At 39.1% G+C, this 18,598-nt stretch overlaps 1 protein-coding gene and 1 long non-coding RNA gene across 4 annotated transcripts in view; both read right to left on the reverse strand.

Annotated features, from left to right (window-relative positions):
- LOC799039 (uncharacterized) overlaps positions 1-18,598 on the reverse strand; it is a 118,482-nt gene that overhangs the window by 73,240 nt on the left and 26,644 nt on the right. The window lies entirely within an intron of this gene.
- LOC137490890 (uncharacterized) lies at positions 117-14,839 on the reverse strand. Its single transcript, XM_068219888.2, has 3 exons — positions 14,794-14,839; positions 14,191-14,340; positions 117-6,615 (listed from the first exon to the last, which is right to left on the reverse strand). The coding sequence occupies exon 3, from the start codon at positions 6,445-6,447 to the stop codon at positions 5,734-5,736; it is 714 nt and encodes a 237-aa protein (XP_068075989.1). The 5' UTR covers positions 6,448-6,615; positions 14,191-14,340; positions 14,794-14,839; the 3' UTR covers positions 117-5,733.

Here is an 18,598-nt window from a genome sequence, read left to right on the forward strand (position 1 = left end):
TATTTCATATAAATTCAGCTTTAGATGAATCATGAAGACAATTAACAAAGAAGCAGATTTTATTATATATATATGCTTATAAGAAAAAAACATACATATAAACGTGTGACCAACCATTCAGGGCAAGGCAAGGCAAGTTTATTTATATAGCACATTTCATACACAGTGGCAATTCAAAGTGCTTTACATAAACGAGAATAAAAGAAACAAGTAAAATAAAAATAAAAATGTGTAAAAACAAAACAAAACATAAAAACAGGTAAGATGTGATATAAAAGAATGAAGAAGAAGAGAAAAACATGATAGTGCAATCTGTCGGACGCAGCACAGTGCTCATTCAGTAAAGGCACAGGTAAACAGATGTGTTTTCAGTCTTGATTTGAATGTGCCTAATGTTGGAGCACATCTGATCATTTCTGGAAGCGGATTCCAGCAGCGGGGGGCGTAGTGGCTAAAAGCCGATTCACCTTGCTTTGACTGAACTGTTGGAATTTCTAGTTTATATTATCCTAAAGATCTGAGTGATCTGTTAGGTTTGTATTCAGTGAGCATATCTGTGATGTATTTAGGTCCTAGGCCATTTAGTGATTTATAGACCAGTAATAATACTTTAAACTCTATTCTGAATGTAACTGGCAGCCAGTGTAAAGACCTGAGGACAGGTGTGATGTGCTCTGATTTTCTACTTCTGGTCAGAATTCTGGCCGCAGCGTTCTGGATGAGCTGTAACTGTCTGACTGTCTTTTTAGGAAGACCAGTGAGGAGTCCATTACAGTAATCCACCCTGGTGCTGATAAAAGCATGAACAAGTTTTTCTAAGTCTTCACTAGAAACAAAGCATCTGATTCTTGCTATGTTTTTGAGATGATAGTATGCTGATTTACTGACTGCTTTGACATGACTATTGAAACTCAGATCTGACTCCAGAGTCACACCAAGATTCTTGACCTTATTTTTTGTCGTTTGACCTTTAGTGCCAAGGTACGCATTCACCTTGAGAACCTCATCTCTGTTCCCAAACACAATCATTTCAGTTTTCTCTTTGTTTAACTGAAGAAAGTTTTGGCACATCTAACTGTTAATTTCATCAATGCACTGGCAGAGGGTGTCAATGGGCTGTAGTCATTAGGCAGTAAGGCTAGGTAGATCTGAGTGTCATCAGCATAGCTGTGGTAGGAGATTTGGTTCTTTCTCATTATTTGGCTCAGTGGGAGCATGTAAAGGTTGAACAGGAGAGGTGCCAGAATCGAGCCTTGTGGGACTCCACACGTCATGGGTGTCCACCTCGACCTATGGTCACCTATACTGACATGGTAACCTCTCCCTTCAAGGTAAGATCTAAACCATTTGAGGACCATGCTAGATAGCCCAACCCAGTTTTCCAGCCTATCCAGAAGTATGCTGTGATTGACAATGTCAAATGCAGCACTGAAATCAAGCAGTACCAGCACTGTTATTTTACCTGAATCTGTATTTAGGCGTATATCATTGATTATCTTTATAAGAGCGCTCTCTGTACTGTGATGTGCTCTGAAACCAGATTGAAAATTGTCTAAACACCCCCTGAAGTTTAAGAACTTGTTAACCTGGTTAAAAACAACTTTTTCAATGATTTTGCCAATGAAAGGGAGATTTGAGATTGGCCTGTAATTGCTCAATAGGGTGTTATCCAGGTTGCTCTTCTTCAAGAGGGGTTTAACAACTGCAGTTTTAAGTGAGGTTGGAAAAATCCCTGAGAGAAGTGAATCATTTACCACTTTTAGAAGATCCATTTCTAAACAGGTAAACACCGTTTTGAAGAATGATGTGGGAAGCGTGTCAAGACTGCAGGTTGATGTTTTCATAACTTGCACAATCTCTTCTAAGATTTTGCCGTTAATTGCCATGAAATCAGACATAATGTCTGATTTCTTAAGTTGTGGTTGAGCTTGTTTGATATCGACACAACTTGACTGATTGGATGAGCTGATTGCCTTTCTGATATTATTGATCTTATCAGTGAAGAAATGAGCAAACTCATTACATTTGCTTTCAGAGAGGAGCTCACTTGGAATCCGACTGGGGGGGGTGCACACTCTTTTGCACTCTATCGTTGCAAAGAGTGTGCGAGCATTATTTAAGTTGCTGTTAATAAGGCTTGAAAAGAAAGTCTCTCTAGCAGTGTTTAGTTCCATATTAAAAGGCATGAAGACTGTCTTTATAGATATTATAATGGACTACTAGTTTCGTCTTTCTCCACATACGCTCAGCTTTTCTGCACTGTCTTTTCATCATTTGTACTCTAGGTGACCTTGTCCAAGATCCCTTTTGCCTGCCAGTCATCTTCTTGACTTTAACATGAGCGATGTCATTTATGACATTCTCAATTTTAGAATTGAACAAATCAAGGAGAGAATCAACAGAATCTGCAGATATACTTGGTGCTAGCGATATGGCCTTCATAAACTGCTCACTGGTGTTCTCATTTATGCATCTCTTTCTGACAGAGACAGATCTGTCTTTAATAGCTGGAGTGATCAATATATCAAAAAAGATACAGAAATGATCAGATAGTGCCACATCCTTAACAACAGTCGATGAAATGTGTAAACCCTTAGTTATAAGTAGATCAAGAGTGTGTCCACGATTGTGTGTGGGTCCTTGAACATGCTGAGTCAGATCAAAAGTGTTAAAAACAGTCATCAGTTCTTTTACAGCATTGATTTCTGGATTATCAATGTGAATATTAAAATCCCCAGCAATACTAAAATAATCATATTCAGATGTTACTATTGATAACAGCTCTGTAAAATCATCAATAAAAGCTGGAGAATATTTTGGAGGTCTGTAGATAATGATCAGTAAGATGCGTGGAGACCCTTTTAGTGCTATACTCAGATATTCAAAAGACAAATAGTCACCAAATGACACTTGTTTACATTCATACACATCTTTAAACAGGGCAGCGATGCCTCCACCTCTCCTATTAGCTCTGCAAACACTCAAAAAGTCAAAGTTTAAAGGAGCTGCTTCATTCAGAACTGCTGCGCTACAACTGTCATCTAGCCAAGTTTCATTTAAAAGCATAAAATAAAGGCAATTTGTGTTGATAAAATCATTGACTAAAAGAGACTTATTGTTGAGTGATCTGATGTTTAAAAGCGCTAACTTAACAGTTTTAGCTGTTTTTTCTATAGTAGTCTCAGATCTACATTTAATAGACACCAGATTTGAATGATTTGCTATACGGCCTGATGAAGTCTTTGGTTTTCTGTCACTTAACACAACACATATCTGCTTAGAGAAAGCTACAGACACACTGGGTTCCTGCTTGTTCTGAAAACATTTGATAAAGACACTGTTATCTAAGCAGGTCCCCGACACACATCACAGAGAGCTCTTGTGTTCACCAGCTGAAGATGGGGAATTGTTGTTGGGGCCCTGGCAGTGTGATCGGAGGGCTCTTCCAGGTGGGCTCATAGGTGGTTGTGGAGCAGGCCGCTTTTTGGTTGGTAACTGGGGGCTTGCGGCAATGGAGTGTGAAAGTTTAGTTCCAGCATACACCAGTTCATCCATCTTTTTTGAAAAACCCAAGAGTGGTGAACATTGTGACAATGAGAACGTGTCCGGTGACAGAGGCTGTGCATCTGGAGATTCTGTCTGCAGAAATATGTTTTCCTGAGGATCATTTTTGAGTGACGAGACTTGATGCTGTTCTGATGCGTCACAGTCTGCCTGTGTTGAGCAGAGGGCAACTGATAGTGTCTCTATCAACATTGGGTGTTTTGGCTGCGTGGCATTATCACTGTCTTTGGGTGATTCGTCAGCCACAAGTCCACTCAGGAGCTGATTTGAAGTCCTGTGGTCATCCGGACATTTGCTAGGTGTGTGTGTGCAATTCAGTTCAGTGGCATACACAGCTGATGGATGATGGAGGGAAAAAAAAAATTGTCCTTTAGCACCTTGCTTGTTTGGATGAAGGCCGTCTGATGTAAACAGTTGTCTTTGGTTCCAGAAGAGATTGAAGTTGTCAATGAAATTCAGTCCTTTCTTGTTACATGTTTTCTGTAGCCATACATTTAGACCAAGAAGCCGTGAAAACATATTTGTCCCTCTTGCAGGGAGTGGTCCACTTATGAACGGCTGAACCTTCAATCTTTCAGCTGTTTCCAAGAGCTCACAGAAATCTTTCTTAAGCAGTTCTGACTGTTCCTTCCGAATATCATTCTTCCCCACATGGATGATAATCCGTTTTGCAGTCTTGTGCTTTTTCAGAATTTCCTCAAGCTCTTTGTTTACATCAGAAACTGTTGCATGAGGAAAGCAGTATGTCATTGTAGATCTGCTCCTGAAATTCTTGATTATTGAATCTCCTACGACTAGAGTTCTTATCTCTGTTGCGATCGGAGCAGAATGCCGCTGTCTAGTCGGCCTTGAGCCTCTGTTCCATGCAGAATTAGTTGCTGAATTATGCAATCTCTGTCTGACTGCATTTGGGGATTCTTCACCCATATTACTCAAAACTTTATATCTGTTCTGAAGCTGTATTTGAGTCCGAGCTGTATTTGGGGTAGAAGACGCTAATGCGGCAGCGTATGATCTGACCCCGCGAGTACCCTTTGGTCTCGCACTTTGTTTATGCCAATGCTCATTTTCAACAGTTCTTTTCTGTTTTTCTGTGCTCAAAACAGTAGCAGGAACAGATTTATGGGACTCACCGGCTGTGTGCTGAGAGAATCCACAATGAAGCTGAAGTTCTGGTCGGATCGCAAGCAACTTCGTTTCAAGAACTGCAATCTTTTGTAGAAGTTTGTGGCAGTTTGTACAGCAGTGAGAATCTGAATTAATCCGATCCAGAGGCATTTTCACAGCCGTGTCTTCCCGTCTCCGGAATGTAAGCAGCTGGTAGCGGGAGGATTGTTTAGACGGTAATTCCCCTCTTGTTAGTAAAGCTATATTCCAGAAAGTTTGTAGAATCGATGCTAATCTTCAAGCCGTGTTGTTTGAGCACTGTGCTGATAGGCTCAAGTTAAAATTAGGGTATAAGATATAAAAGTAAGAGTGCGAAGAGCGGAGCAGGGGGCAAAGACGTCCGAACAGTAGCAAAGCAGGAAGTAAGTATAACAGCTACATGAACGCACTGGAGAGTGGATAACAGATGAGATTTCAAGCCGCAGAGATGCTGTTTGCCAAATGTTTATGAAACTGTACTTCTCTCAGCCGCCATCATTGTGTTTACATAAATGCGAGGAGCGCGACACATTTACAACCCCATCTACTGCAGTGTAGGAAAACAGTATACCGTTACTCAGCCTTTTCAAACATTATTCAGACATGAAACATCCTGTGAGAAAATGTTTTGCTGCATTCATGTCATGTGTGCAACTTTTTGTCCACGTGTTTCTTAAGCTGCTTCGAATGAGCGAAACTCTGTAGACACTGATCAGATCTGTACGTTTCTCTCCAGTGTGAATTCTCTTTTGTGTTTTCAGATGTGTTAACTGATTAAACCTCTTGTCACAGTGTGAACACTTGTACGGTCTCTCCAGTGTGAATCGCTTGGTGCAGTTTTTGGAGCTGAAATAAAAAGTCTTCTCACACTCAAAGCACATATACTCTTTCACACCAGAGTGGATCTTTATGTGTTCATTAAGGTTTGCTGATTGGTTGAAACTCTTCCCACACTGAGTACATGTGAATGGTTTCTCTCCAGTGTGGAAGTCTATGGGCATAAAAGTCCAGTGTGACCGCAGCTTAAGTGCTAGTGAATGGTTTCTCTCCAGTGTGGATCCTTATGTGTTTATTAAGGTGTGATGAGCAGTAAAAATTCTTCCTACACTGAGTGCATGTAAATGGTTTCCTTCCAGTGTGAATCATCATGTGTTCATTAAGGTGTGATGATTGGCTGAAGCTCTTTTCACACTGAGTGCAAATGAATGGTTTCTCTCCAGTGTGGATCCTCATGTGTCGATTAAGGGAGGATGAGCAGTTAAAACTCTTCCTACACTGAGTGCATGTGAATGGTTTCTCTCCATTGTGGATTCTCATGTGTTCATTAAGGTGTGATGAGCAGGTAAAAGTCTTCCCACACCGAGTGCATGTGAATGGTTTCTCTCCAGTGTGGATCCTCATGTGTAGATTAAGGGATGATGATTGGCTGAAACTCTTCCCACACTGAGTGCATGTGAATGGTTTCTCTCCAGTGTGGATCCGTATGTGTTTATTAAGGGATGATGATTGGCTGAAACTCTTTCCACACTGAGTGCATGTGAATGGTCTCTCTCCAGTGTGAATCCTCATGTGAATCTTAAGTTTGCTTTTGCTTGCCAAACTCTTTCCACACTGAGTGCAAGTGAATGGTTTCTCTCCAGTGTGGCTCATCATGTGTACATTAAGGGATGATGAACGGATGAAACTCTTCCCACACTGAGTGCATGTGAATGGTTTCTCTCCAGTGTGGATCCTCATGTGAATCTTAAGTTTGCTTTTGTTTAGCCAAACTCCTTCCACACTGAGTGCAGGTGAATCGATTCTTGTCTCTCCTTTTCAAAATACCATCAGTCTGTAAATGAGTTTTTTCCTCAGTTTTGACATGATGTTCCTCCTCTTTACTCCCCTCATTCTGTTCAGTTAGGTCTGAAATAAATAAATAAATAAATAAAACATTAGTTTTCCTTAAGTCTTAAAAACTCTCATCAAAAGCTGAAAAGTGAAAAAACACTGGAAACATTGGCTACACACTGTAATTTTGATGCATGTTAAATGTAAAATAAATCAGATCATATTTTGTTAGATCCATTAACCTGTACATATTAAAGCAGATGCAATTCAATCCATCTTTATATATCTAGTGCTTTTACAACTTAAATTGTGTCAAAGCCGCTTAACATAGAAGTTATAGTAAATTAAAACTGTGTCAGTCCAGTTTTTAGAGTTTCTCATAAAAGTAATTTTGGTCATATTGATAAGACAAAGAAAAAAAGCTGTTAATGGCCTATTATTATTCGTGTATATTCACTATTTATGTTTGTATTTGTTCATATATGTTCAAGTATATGAATACTTGTTCATGTGCCTGACTGGTAAACACATCAGAAAAAAAGTTCTGGTGTAACAGCTGAGTATTTGCCTTGCAGACATAAGACATACCTGTACAGCATCTGCATAAAGGCTGGAATGTGCACGTACCTTTCCCCTTGTGTGTTGTTGGGTCATTTTAATCTAGTCTGGGGTGATTTTGAGGTTTAATTTGAAAAAATCTTTCTGTGTTTCAGCAAATTAACTGATATTTGGGGACATCCTTTTTTGAAGTATTCTGGAAAAATGCTTTGAAATAAAAAATTTTTAAAAACTCAATACACTGTAACGTACAGTCCGTAGATAAAAATTACGTATTGATTTTATAAAGGGGTCTGAGTGTCCTCTGCGTGGGTTCATGACTCCTGGTGCCACATAGGCCATACTCACACTATGTACAGTTGCCTCGAACCAGGCCAAAGCATGCTTGTCCCCCCTCCCGTCTCCCTCGATGGCCCGCACTTACACCACAATCAGGGCTGGGCACGCTTACGTCATTGATGCTGCGCTGCATTGTTCAGTAGAGAAGCGCTCTCGCTCAGCACAGTGGAGATTTCTCTAGTTATATCGTTTCAGTCGTTTGTTATGCAGTGACATGCAGTCAAATATTTTGCCAAACAGTCCTTAGGGATGCAGTGACATGCCGTCAGATATTTTGCCGAACAGATCCACCACTTTTGGCGCTCATAAACAATCTTAAAGCCCTCGTGGTGCAGGAATAAGAAGGTTTGCTGTAGGCGCGCAGCTGTCGTGCAGTGAGGTGTTTGTGTCTTTATAAAACTATGGCAGTTTGTGTTCATTGAACAGTAAGATTGATTAATAGATCCATATGAAACAGTCCCTTAAAACTCACGTCCTGCTTTCAGTTTCGGGCTTTGGCGCGTTTTGCACTCACACTGCAAACCAAAGTGAACCACGCTCATGCCCACCTCTTCCAACCGGGCCAGGGCCGGCAAAGTGAACCGTTCCTGAGCCCGATTCAGCACACTCGCACTTCTCAAACGATCTGAGAAACGGGCCTGGGCACGGTTCGGATAGTATAGTGTAAGTACGCCCAAAGTCTGTTGATGCACTTCTTAACACTTTAGTGTTTAGTATCAAAATGTTCCTCCTGCCATTTTACAACACATGATGCGTAGCGCATGATCATAATCACCACGGCTTACATTAATTAATGCTCTGACGTAATGTCTCTCCACATGCTTTCGGGCGTACTCTTATTTTGCATATTAGCGGGCCAGAGACAAAGAAAAACTCCCGCTCAAACTTTGCCAGGAGACTGTTGGTCAGTTGTTGGGAAAAGGGGTTGTGGCCAGACCACAGTTAAAAACCAAGCTGCATGCACAACAGTCCTGAAAACAGTCTTTCGAGAGGTGCACCCTCTTTTAATGGGGGCAGACCACATTTTTCTCTGACCGCGTGGCTCGTCCGAGCCCACATTTTCTTATTTTTCCGGCAAAGTAAAACTCAGTTTAAGTTGTGATCGTGTATCCTCCGAACTGCATTGCAAACTCCACGCGTCAAGAAAGTACATCAAAGGAATTCCAGCACATCGGAAGAAACTCAGAGAGCAGAGAGAGAGAGACCGAAAAATCCTAAACTCCAGGTACTTTAGTAATGCGAATAAGCTGTGCCCCTTTATCAAAAAGGTGTTTTTATAATCTTGGTGATCCTTAATAGTGTGTGAAACAGAGGTAGATTTGCCACTCCTTATCTGAAATCTCTATTTCCTCACTTTTCTGTTTGTTATATGTTTTATAGACCCATATATACCTACATGCAGTACACATTTGTTCTATATTTTATGTTATGTTGGTGCGTTTGTTCGTTATATGTCAGACTAGTCAATGAACCCTATTATAATCAAATGGATTGTATTGTTTGCCTCACAGAAAAAGTCACTGAAACGATAGATTCCCTACAGCTGCTATAAAGTTGATCAAAACTTCTGAATGATTAATCTACTTCACAAGGAGTAGCAATAATTCCCTCTCTTAATAAATATATCATTACAGAGTCTGCTCGGGCGAGGTCTAATTATATTTATATGGTCAAATTAACAATAAGTTAATCCAGAATGTCAATAATTAATAATAATTTGTTGATGTTGATAATTAATATTTATAATCTGAGAGTCTGCTCGGCCGAGCGGGCGGAATCATATACAATTATATATTTGTTTAAACAAATGACAGAAGATCAAGCCGGAATATTAATAACTCATTATTATTGATTATTAATTTTCATAAACTGAGCTAATTTCGCTACAACACTCTGAGCAAATTTACTCCCTTTTTGTTATATTCATGGCCGTTTTTTTCTGTATTGGCCTCTATTATAACACTTTTTTATTGCAAAGCCATGACAGCACGTAATCGTGCATGTTCCGGCTGGGTTCGCCGATGCCTGCAACCTTCACATTCACACCTCCACATTCGCCATTCTCCTCTCATTTCCCTTGAACCCTCCGCTCCGTGGGTAAGAAGCAAAAGTTTTTGTTTTCTTTGCCCAAATTTTCATTAAATTTATTTCTCTTCTTTTTTCTTCCCGTACTAATATTGTCATTATTATTTTTTCCCGGATCTGCTGGCCTGAAATGATTTGAAGTTTTTTCTTTCACCTTCATTTTAGTTAAAAGTGCTGAGGGTTTTGTGTTTCATTGTGATTATTGTTATATTGTTTGTTTTGGATTTACAGTTGGAGCAGAGATGGCTCCAGCGAGTGATAACAGTGCGGTCCTTCAAGCTATTGATGCACTAAAAATCGATTTGAATGCTAAAATTGAAGAAAAGGCCGTTGCACAGTCAAATGAACTTGCAAACAAATTGACCAGCTTCGGACAGTTACGCAATGCTGTGGAGCACATTAACGCAAGAGTGGAAGCAGCGGAAGAGCGAAAGCCTGGTCTGGAGTCTTTGTTGGGTAGATTCTCTGACTCTCTTACTACCCTGGAAAAAGCGTTTAGTATCGTGAAAAAGAAGCTGGCTGTGCTGAGAGACCAAATCGAGGATCTTGAGGAGAGGTCTCGCCGCTCAAATCTCTGCATTAAAGGAGTTAAAGAAGGGCAGGAGCACGGCAGACGAGTGACGGAATTTGTAGCCAGTCTCTTGAAAGAAACCCTGAACCTCAAGAAGACTCCACTTCTGGACTGGGCACACCGCACTCTACGCAGCAAACCAGTGGATGAACACTGCGCGCCTTTGTGATTAAATGCCACCATTTTTCCGAAAACAATGATATTTTAAAGAAAGATATTAAAATTAAAGCAATTACGACAGCAAACTGGGCTGTCAAAGACTACACAAATGTTAATGTCACCCTCCAGTTGACATTTAAATTACCGCTGTAGCACATGTTCGTTGTTTATTCTAGTTGTCAAGTATATTTTGTCAATGGGGTAGCTTTGTAGTAAACAATGCTGCCAAGGATGCAAATGAGTGCCCAAAGAATTGTGGCCCATTGTCCGTAATCAGCCTCTCTGGAATACCATGGCGCGTGAATATGGACTTCAAGTGAACAATGACATCAGTAGACCTGGTAGGTGATAACTGGGCTAATTCCACATATCTGGAGTAGTAGTCACCACCAACAGGTATGTTTTGTTTTCCAGCATGAACTCCCTCTCTTTCTAGTGACTCACTCTGTTTTACAGGAGTGTGTGACAGAGTATCGGCTACCCACAAGCTCTTTCCTGGCACATGAACAATGACGTAGGAGTATCGCATCAGCCACATTTAAATCTCTAGATATGAGAGGAAAGAGCATCCAGAGCTTGTAATCCCAAGAGACTCAGTAATGGCCTTTGATCGGTCTCCATTTCAAAATGCTTGCCAATAGGAAAGTTTCTAAATCTTTCACACGCCCATGTGAGACCCAATGCCTCTTTTTCCACTTGTGCATACCTCTGCTCGGTCTGGGTGATAGATCGTGATGCATAAGCTATAGGCTTCCATCCTTCTTGCTACCTCTGCATAAGGACAGCCCCCAGTCCATAGGATGAACCATCAGCTGACACTTTGCAGTCTGTTTGTCATAAATCACTAAAACAAGTGCAGACAACAATGCATCTTTCAGAGTTTAAAGCGCTTTAGTCTGCTCTGTGCCCAAAACCATCCATGGGTTGCCAGATCCATCAATGTTGCCTAAAATGTCGCCTTACTGGCGATTTCCAAACAACATAACATGCATACATCCAGCTGGACCTTTTGTGTACTTATAGCTCCCTCTAGTGGCGTTGTATAGCCAATGCCAACCTAAAGATACACAGCAATAACCCCACACTGGAGATCATTAATAATATAATAACATTAATACTAAAACGGTGAAGGCAAAACAACATTTCAGATGTTTTATAGTGTGGTCAGCCTGCTGGTTTGTCCATTCACACACATTTTCATCATCATATGATCTTATAACAAAATCTTTTTAATGTGCATATTGAAATTTGTTCAGTAAAACTGCTTACGTAGTTTTCGTAAGTTTATCTTTTCTTATTGAACAAAAGGTTTATCCAACTCAGTTTTGCGCATGTTTTTTATGCTTATATTTCAAAAGTTATGTGCATCATGAAGTTTCTATCAACCGATTTTTTATTCTCATGGCCTATCCAAACTACACAAAAAAATAGGTAGCTGGAAACATAAGGCTAAGGCAAGAAATACCGCTTCATCTTTAAAAAAAGGGAGGAGGCCGACAGAAACCTGGAGTTAAGAGAATAAAACTTGCTCCTGACCAAGTTAGATTCACAGAGTAAGTGACCTCGGTAACTGACTCAAAGTTGAAGTTACCTCTCTTTCAGAAACAGGCTTACCCTACTTTCTTAAGTTTGACAAACCTGCCAATTTGAAACTGAAAACCCAGAGTTTTTTCTCATTTCAGGGTTAACATACTCTGAGTTTTTACTTAACCTTCTGTCTGAAATGGGGCCCTGATATCATATGCTATTGTTTTAGAAATTCAGTTGCCTATTGGAGAAATGACCAGGAATAATAAACGGCTACTTTCTCTTCAAACAAGTGTTCATGACCATACATACAAAGAAAAATAATAAAATTAGAAAATATGACTTTGCAACATCAAGCAGCATTAGGCATGGGCCAGTATAAGATTCTGACGGTATGATAACCTTGAATAAAGATATCACAGTTTCACAGTACTGTGATTAATGCTCTAAAATATATATATTTTTTAAATGTCTGGGTAAAAAACAAACACTTTTCCCCCTCTGAACACAATATATATTTTTTTTTTTGAGAAACTTTTAAATTATTTTATAGCAGTAAACATGTCAGATTGAATCATTCTAATGAATCCTGGACTTCTGCTGTCTTCTTTTATTTTAAAAACATTTCTTTATGATTTAAAACTGCATCTTTAGATATATTTTCTGCTGGAGATAATGTTGCCTTGTAAAAATTAAAACGAAAAATAAAAACTTAAATATACGGTTTTAAAACCTTGACCTTTTTTAAACCGTGATATACCTTGAAAACTGATATCGCCTCATGCCTAAGTAGTATAACACTGTTTTTAGGATTAAAAAGAAGAAGAAAAATTAATTCTTTAAAACAAGTGTCAGGCAAAAAGATTCCAATGGCGAAACCTGCTGGTATGGGAAGAATATGGTCAATACTGATGAACTATTAACTCAAATTTCTGCATATCATCAGTATGCAGTAATCTATTTCTTAAGCAGCAAAAGTCATTTTTAGACTAGTTTGTTGGCCAGTTGTAGTCAGTGCAATGCTAAACGTTAATGTTCCACTATAGTTTGTTTGTTTTGTCTTGCGTCGTCCCACAACAACATCATATAGTTTAAAATACTGTACAATGTTTTAGAACAATTATTTTAGTGTCCATTTCATTCAGCTTATTTCAAATTGGGGGTGTCCACGTTTTCTGACATACTTTAAACCAGGGTTTCTGCATGTGTCGTCACCAAGTTAAATTTAAGAGTTTAAGACATTTTAAGACCATTATGAATGAAAATTTAAACTCATAAAGGGCTAAAGTCAAATGGCCCAGATGAAAAAGATTTTTACTTGCCCTAACAAAAAAATATTAGAATTTAATAAATTTATTAATACAATAATAAATGAATAATAAAAAATTATAATATTTTAAATATTTTAGCAAAAAAAGAAAGCAAGCTTTACTTGTATCCACACACTTTTTTTTCCAAAATAAACTTCTTTAAAATAAAAAAAACAAATGAACGAAATGTTTTAAAAGTTTTAAAAACTATAATAAACTAAATCTATGCACATCATTCTGTCCAGGTCGATGTGCTCAGCAGTAAATACATGGAGCATGTTTAAACAAATGTTATTGTAAGGAAAATAATTATATCATTATGATGAATAGAGTTAAAATGTCCTTTTAGAATAAAAAGTTAACTGTTTTATTGAGATGGATTGTTGGTGATTGTATGTGTTTTAGCCAGATTGGGTAGCAAGACTTGTTTAAAAAATATGTAAGACCTACAGCACAATATTTCAGTAAATTTAAGACTTTTTAAGGCCTAAAATTTAGATTTTGGAATTTAAGACATTTTAAGACCCCACAGAAACCCTGTTTAAACACAATAGCCCTGGTAATTGGTTATAATAATAATGGTGTAACTCAGATACTATCTGTGAGAACTAGTAACAACTACTAGAAACAAGTTTAAACCCATAAAGAAGTTGATGAAAAAGGGAATTGTGATCAACGAGACATTTGCAAATGGAAAGTACTAAGCCAAAACTACCACTTTAATAGCAGATATCTTCTATGAGAATACTGTAGGTCAAACATCGTCAGCTCAGTTAAACTTTTTTAATTTATTGTTTTTGATTAATTTTATATAGTGCCAGTGCTCAAGGACACTTTACAAAAACAGTAGAAGAACAAGAAAAGCAATAACCTTGGGAGGGTAGAGAAAATGGGAGACTAATAATACATAAAGTAATGAATAAAGACATGAGCACAAGAAAGAAACTCATTCCTGTCTTTCAGTGAGTGCTTATGTGCATTTAGGAGAACTAGGCAGCACACTCAGTTCTGCAAGATGGATTTAATTTAGTATTCTTATTATTAAAATAAATCTGAATGAGGATCAAATGACTGAGTTGGTCTTTAAAAATAGAAATCAACCTGTTTGTTCCTGCAGATCTTCCTTTTTGACTGTGAATGTTTCTTCAATCTTCACATCTTCACTCTCCTCTTTAATAAACGCCATCTTTATAACAGTGTGGAGATCAGTCGCTTCAGCAGGAGTTTCTCTCAGCCTTTGGACACTTTATCCTGTTTAAAATGAACAAAACAATATAAATGTCCCGTTTAAAATAAATAAAACAATAAACAGAAACAAAATAACTTCTCTTTAACACTTGCTTCAACAGTTTCTTTATATGAGAGTCATTAACAAAAATAAATCAGGTAAGTCTGAGCAAGAAACAATAGCCACAAATAACCTGAAAAAAACCAGTAAAGTTACTTCATTTTTCATATATAGTGATGTATCCTTAAAATGAAATGACATTATGCTATTTAATATATTAAACCTTTATTAAAACACCCCTAACACACATTTCTGTTGTTTAAACAATAGCCCTCATTACAGTGCGTAAAATTGTACTACATTGTATAAAAGGGTTAAAGTAATATTGTTAACAGCAGGTACATAATTTAGTATTGGATGAAAAACCTGAAACTTTAATCAATCGTAAATATCTGTGCAAATGTTTTAAAACAAACCTTTCTCCAGTTGAATCACAGCGCAGGAGCGGCGCAGCCTTATGACGTCAGATACAACGCCAAAATAAAAGTCTTTTTTGTTTAGCTTTTTTTGCCACTTACTGTTGCAGTCAGGACATGATAAATTTCTCCCTCGTTTTCCACTTCACACAACATAGCTGCTATCTCTCTTACATACACAGACATTCAGTATTTGAAGTTGATCAAAACTTTTAATCCAAACATTTTAACACAATTTTGAAAAACTTGTTTAAACCACTTTTAAAGCAGAAAACCCCAACATTCTAAAAGCTATAACAAATAGCCTGGTGGGTGTTTTAAGCTGACATTTTACAGACAAATTCTCGAGACACTTTAGAAAGTTATGTTACAAAACTTAAATCACAGCATATTATGTAAGTTTATCAGACTCGCCAACAGAGCCTGCCCGTGGCATAGGCAGTATAGGCAAATGCTAAGGGCGCTGTACATCCAGGGGGGCGTTAGAAATGAGCGCGGTTAAGTTGGTTTTGTTTTCGATATTCCTGACACATTCAGTGACAGACGGCAATAACTCAAAAAAACCTCTTACCCTAAAAAGATGTAAAGTGTGTTTCCTACAAAAAGACCAAGCTGGTTATGTTTCACAGCTGTCTTTTTCTCTATTTTTTTTACTCGACCATTACGACCACAGCTCCATTTAAGCCCTCGCGATATGCGTTTAGCCGGGGCTATGGGCGGGGCTGAATATGCACCCCTGTGCATAAGTGGGCGGGACCGGCCATGTCACTCCGCCTACAAGTTTTGCATTGGTTCACGTAAACATATTGACGTTGATGTAATATATGCTTTCGATTCCGGTTATCATCACTGCATGGTGAGTACACATCTTCAGTTGTGTAAATTGTTAAATTACAGTGCAGTACACCCCACGAGCTACGTATTATGTGTAATTTATTTAGTTAAAGTTATGAATGAAGTTAAGATATGAGATATTGAGATATAAGGTTTTAAAGCCTTTATAAATATATTTTCTGTATTAGAGTTGGGGTTTTCCAGGTTGATCGTACAGTTGGTGGTCTTTATCACTTATGCCCCGTTTACACTAATGCGTTTTAGTTTGAACATGCACAAGTTTTGCTTTTTAGTTTGAAAATGCTGAAGAGCCCTATTTCATTCTAAAACGCTGCTGCTCCTTCTCAGTGTGGATGGGGGAAAACGGAGACATCTGAAAACGGAGGCAGGGCTGCTGACATTCGCCTTTCTGATTGGGGCTTTCCCTCAACATTAATTACCCTACTGCACACAGTTCAGTCCTGCATCCTCTCCGTGGAAGTTCAGACTTCGCAAGTTTGATATGGAAAACAGATCCCGAGGACATGTCGTTAAATCTTCAAAAGAACAGTGTACTGTATCTCATTCACATCACCCTTGCTACGTTGTTTCACTATATCTTAACAATAGAGCTGCAGACATTCGCCTCTCTAATTGGGGCTTTTTCCTCAGTATTACACAGACAGTTCCGTCATGCATCCTCTCCGTGTAAGTTCAGACTTCGCAAGTTTGATATGAAAAACAAAGTCCCGATCGTACTTTATAATGTCATTCACATCACCCTGGCTATGCTGTTTCACTGTCTTAAAATAAAATGAAAACATGATGTGAGGAACTGCTATTTTAGCAACAAAACGCTGTTCTCGCGTGAAAAGCTGCCGGAGGCCGCTGTGGAGCCACCGTCTGTCCGACTGGCTGGCTGAACGATTGACCGCGTGGCCGATCAGCTGGCCAATCGAGGAGGGCCGCCCTCCTCTCCCTCCTCCTCTTCCCTAAACCCAAGCGACAGTTTGCAAAAGCCGTCCAGAAAAAAAAAAAAGCAAAAGCCCTCATCTTTGATTTCGACCGCGTTTTCGGATATCGGCGCGTTCTCGCCCTTATTTGCTGGATTATGTTTTTCATCTTACCTGCTTTCTGGAACTGCTCTTCCCCCAACCCAATCCCGGTCATCCCCGCGGCCGGCTCCTCCTCCTCCGGGCCTCCGCTCCACCTACATAACGCTGCGAGCTAAGCGGACAAACTGGTTGCATTGGGAAAGCCCTCCACTCGGAGGCGAGCCGTCAGCCGGCGAGCGCGAAGAGGAGGAGTGGAGCGGCGCCACACCGCCCCACAGCGTTCGCTCGAGAAAAACTAAACGCGGCCATACGTACCTCCGGCCACGTAAAACGCGGGTTCCAGAAACGTCTGCGGGGCTACGTTTCCAGAATGAGCTTGGGTTGGTTTTAATAACCAATAATGGCCATTTTAAAAGTATAACGTACAATAAGTTTATACAATAGAGAAAAAAAGGCAAGCAATCAGTCAATTTTGCAGAATCGGTGTCCGCGATTACATTAATTAATATATTAACCTAACTTATATAGATAATATATTCAAAATACCAAAGTCGGGGAATATTTTGTTAGATATGGACAACAAAATGAATTATATATATCGCGTTTAACAAATACAGTATGATTAGATCCAGCAGGAGATCCTTGATGAACAGCCCTACGTGCACAGCTCTCATATGAGTATGAGCTCAAGGCACGCTGCAGCGCATGCCAGAGTGTGTCTGTGTGTGGTCACGTGATATGCATTTTTACCATTTTAATGTAGACTTAGAGCTGTTCAGAAACGCTGGGTGAAACGCTAGTGTGGACGCGGATCGTTTTCATTCTAAAAAGCCGTTTTAAAACTAAAGTGCACTAGAGTAAACGGGGCCTTAGATTAAGAGTTTGGAGCAACACAGTCCATTACATGAAGTTTACTGACATCATTTGTGGTGGGCAAGGGGGTATGGGCTAGTAACCTACTATCCTTCTAATTATATATATATATATATATATATATATATAAATATATAAAATAAAAATATTCAATAAAATAATCTTTATGTATTTTTAATTTATGCAACGTTTATTTTTAGTTCTCAAATCTAATTGGCTGAAAACCGTGCAAATATTCTAACCAGCACTGATCAGCCTCTTCATCTGGGTTTAATCACTCTTCCAGCAGCAGCGAATGTAAAATTTGTTAATAAACTCGACTGGACTGTTGAGCCGGACCACTAGCCTATTTTTGAGATTTTTTTGGCAAGAATGTTCGTCTACTTAAGGGTTGCGGCTATTTGTTTTGATGACCTAGGACTCGGAGATTATATTGTCAAGAGCACTCCTCTGGTGGACACATTCTGGAGTCTGATGTATGTCTTAATAGTAGTAAAATGTGGGGAAAGAATTTTTTTGAGTATATATAACGACTATTACTGCAATGCATGAAGTCGTGGTTGTGTACCCCATATCTAGAGCAAGACCAGCATTTGTGGTTCAAAAGCACTGATTGCATTCCTTATAGTCAATAACCCGTCTTTTCCCCCCCTTTATTTCACCTCACATTTAATTGTGTTCTAATTCCAGTGATTAGTTACAGAAGGCCAGTGCCGCCCCTCTGCTTTTTGACACACCTCCAAGTGTTTCAACTAGGTCCGGTACTCGACTTAAAAGAGGTCTGCTTGTGTGGTTTCTCCCTCTTTCTATCATTATGCCGTGTCCAAGGCCAGCTCGGCACGTATTTGTTTTAAAAGACGACAATTAATTATTTAAGTTGTCACTCATAAGTAGAGCCGTCCGAAGCTAACATTAGTACCTGTGATCTCATTGGGAGAAAGGTACTTGTACAATTGTTAAATACAGTTTTTATGGACTTACTGGTCTCTTCATTAACTGGCTAGCACGTTTTAGAGCCCTTTCTCTTCAACAGACTGATGTGTCACTTTTGACAGAAAGTTAAG

Source organism: Danio rerio, chromosome 4 (assembly GCF_049306965.1).
Source record: "Danio rerio strain Tuebingen ecotype United States chromosome 4, GRCz12tu, whole genome shotgun sequence".
Classification (NCBI taxonomy): domain Eukaryota; kingdom Metazoa; phylum Chordata; class Actinopteri; order Cypriniformes; family Danionidae; genus Danio; species Danio rerio.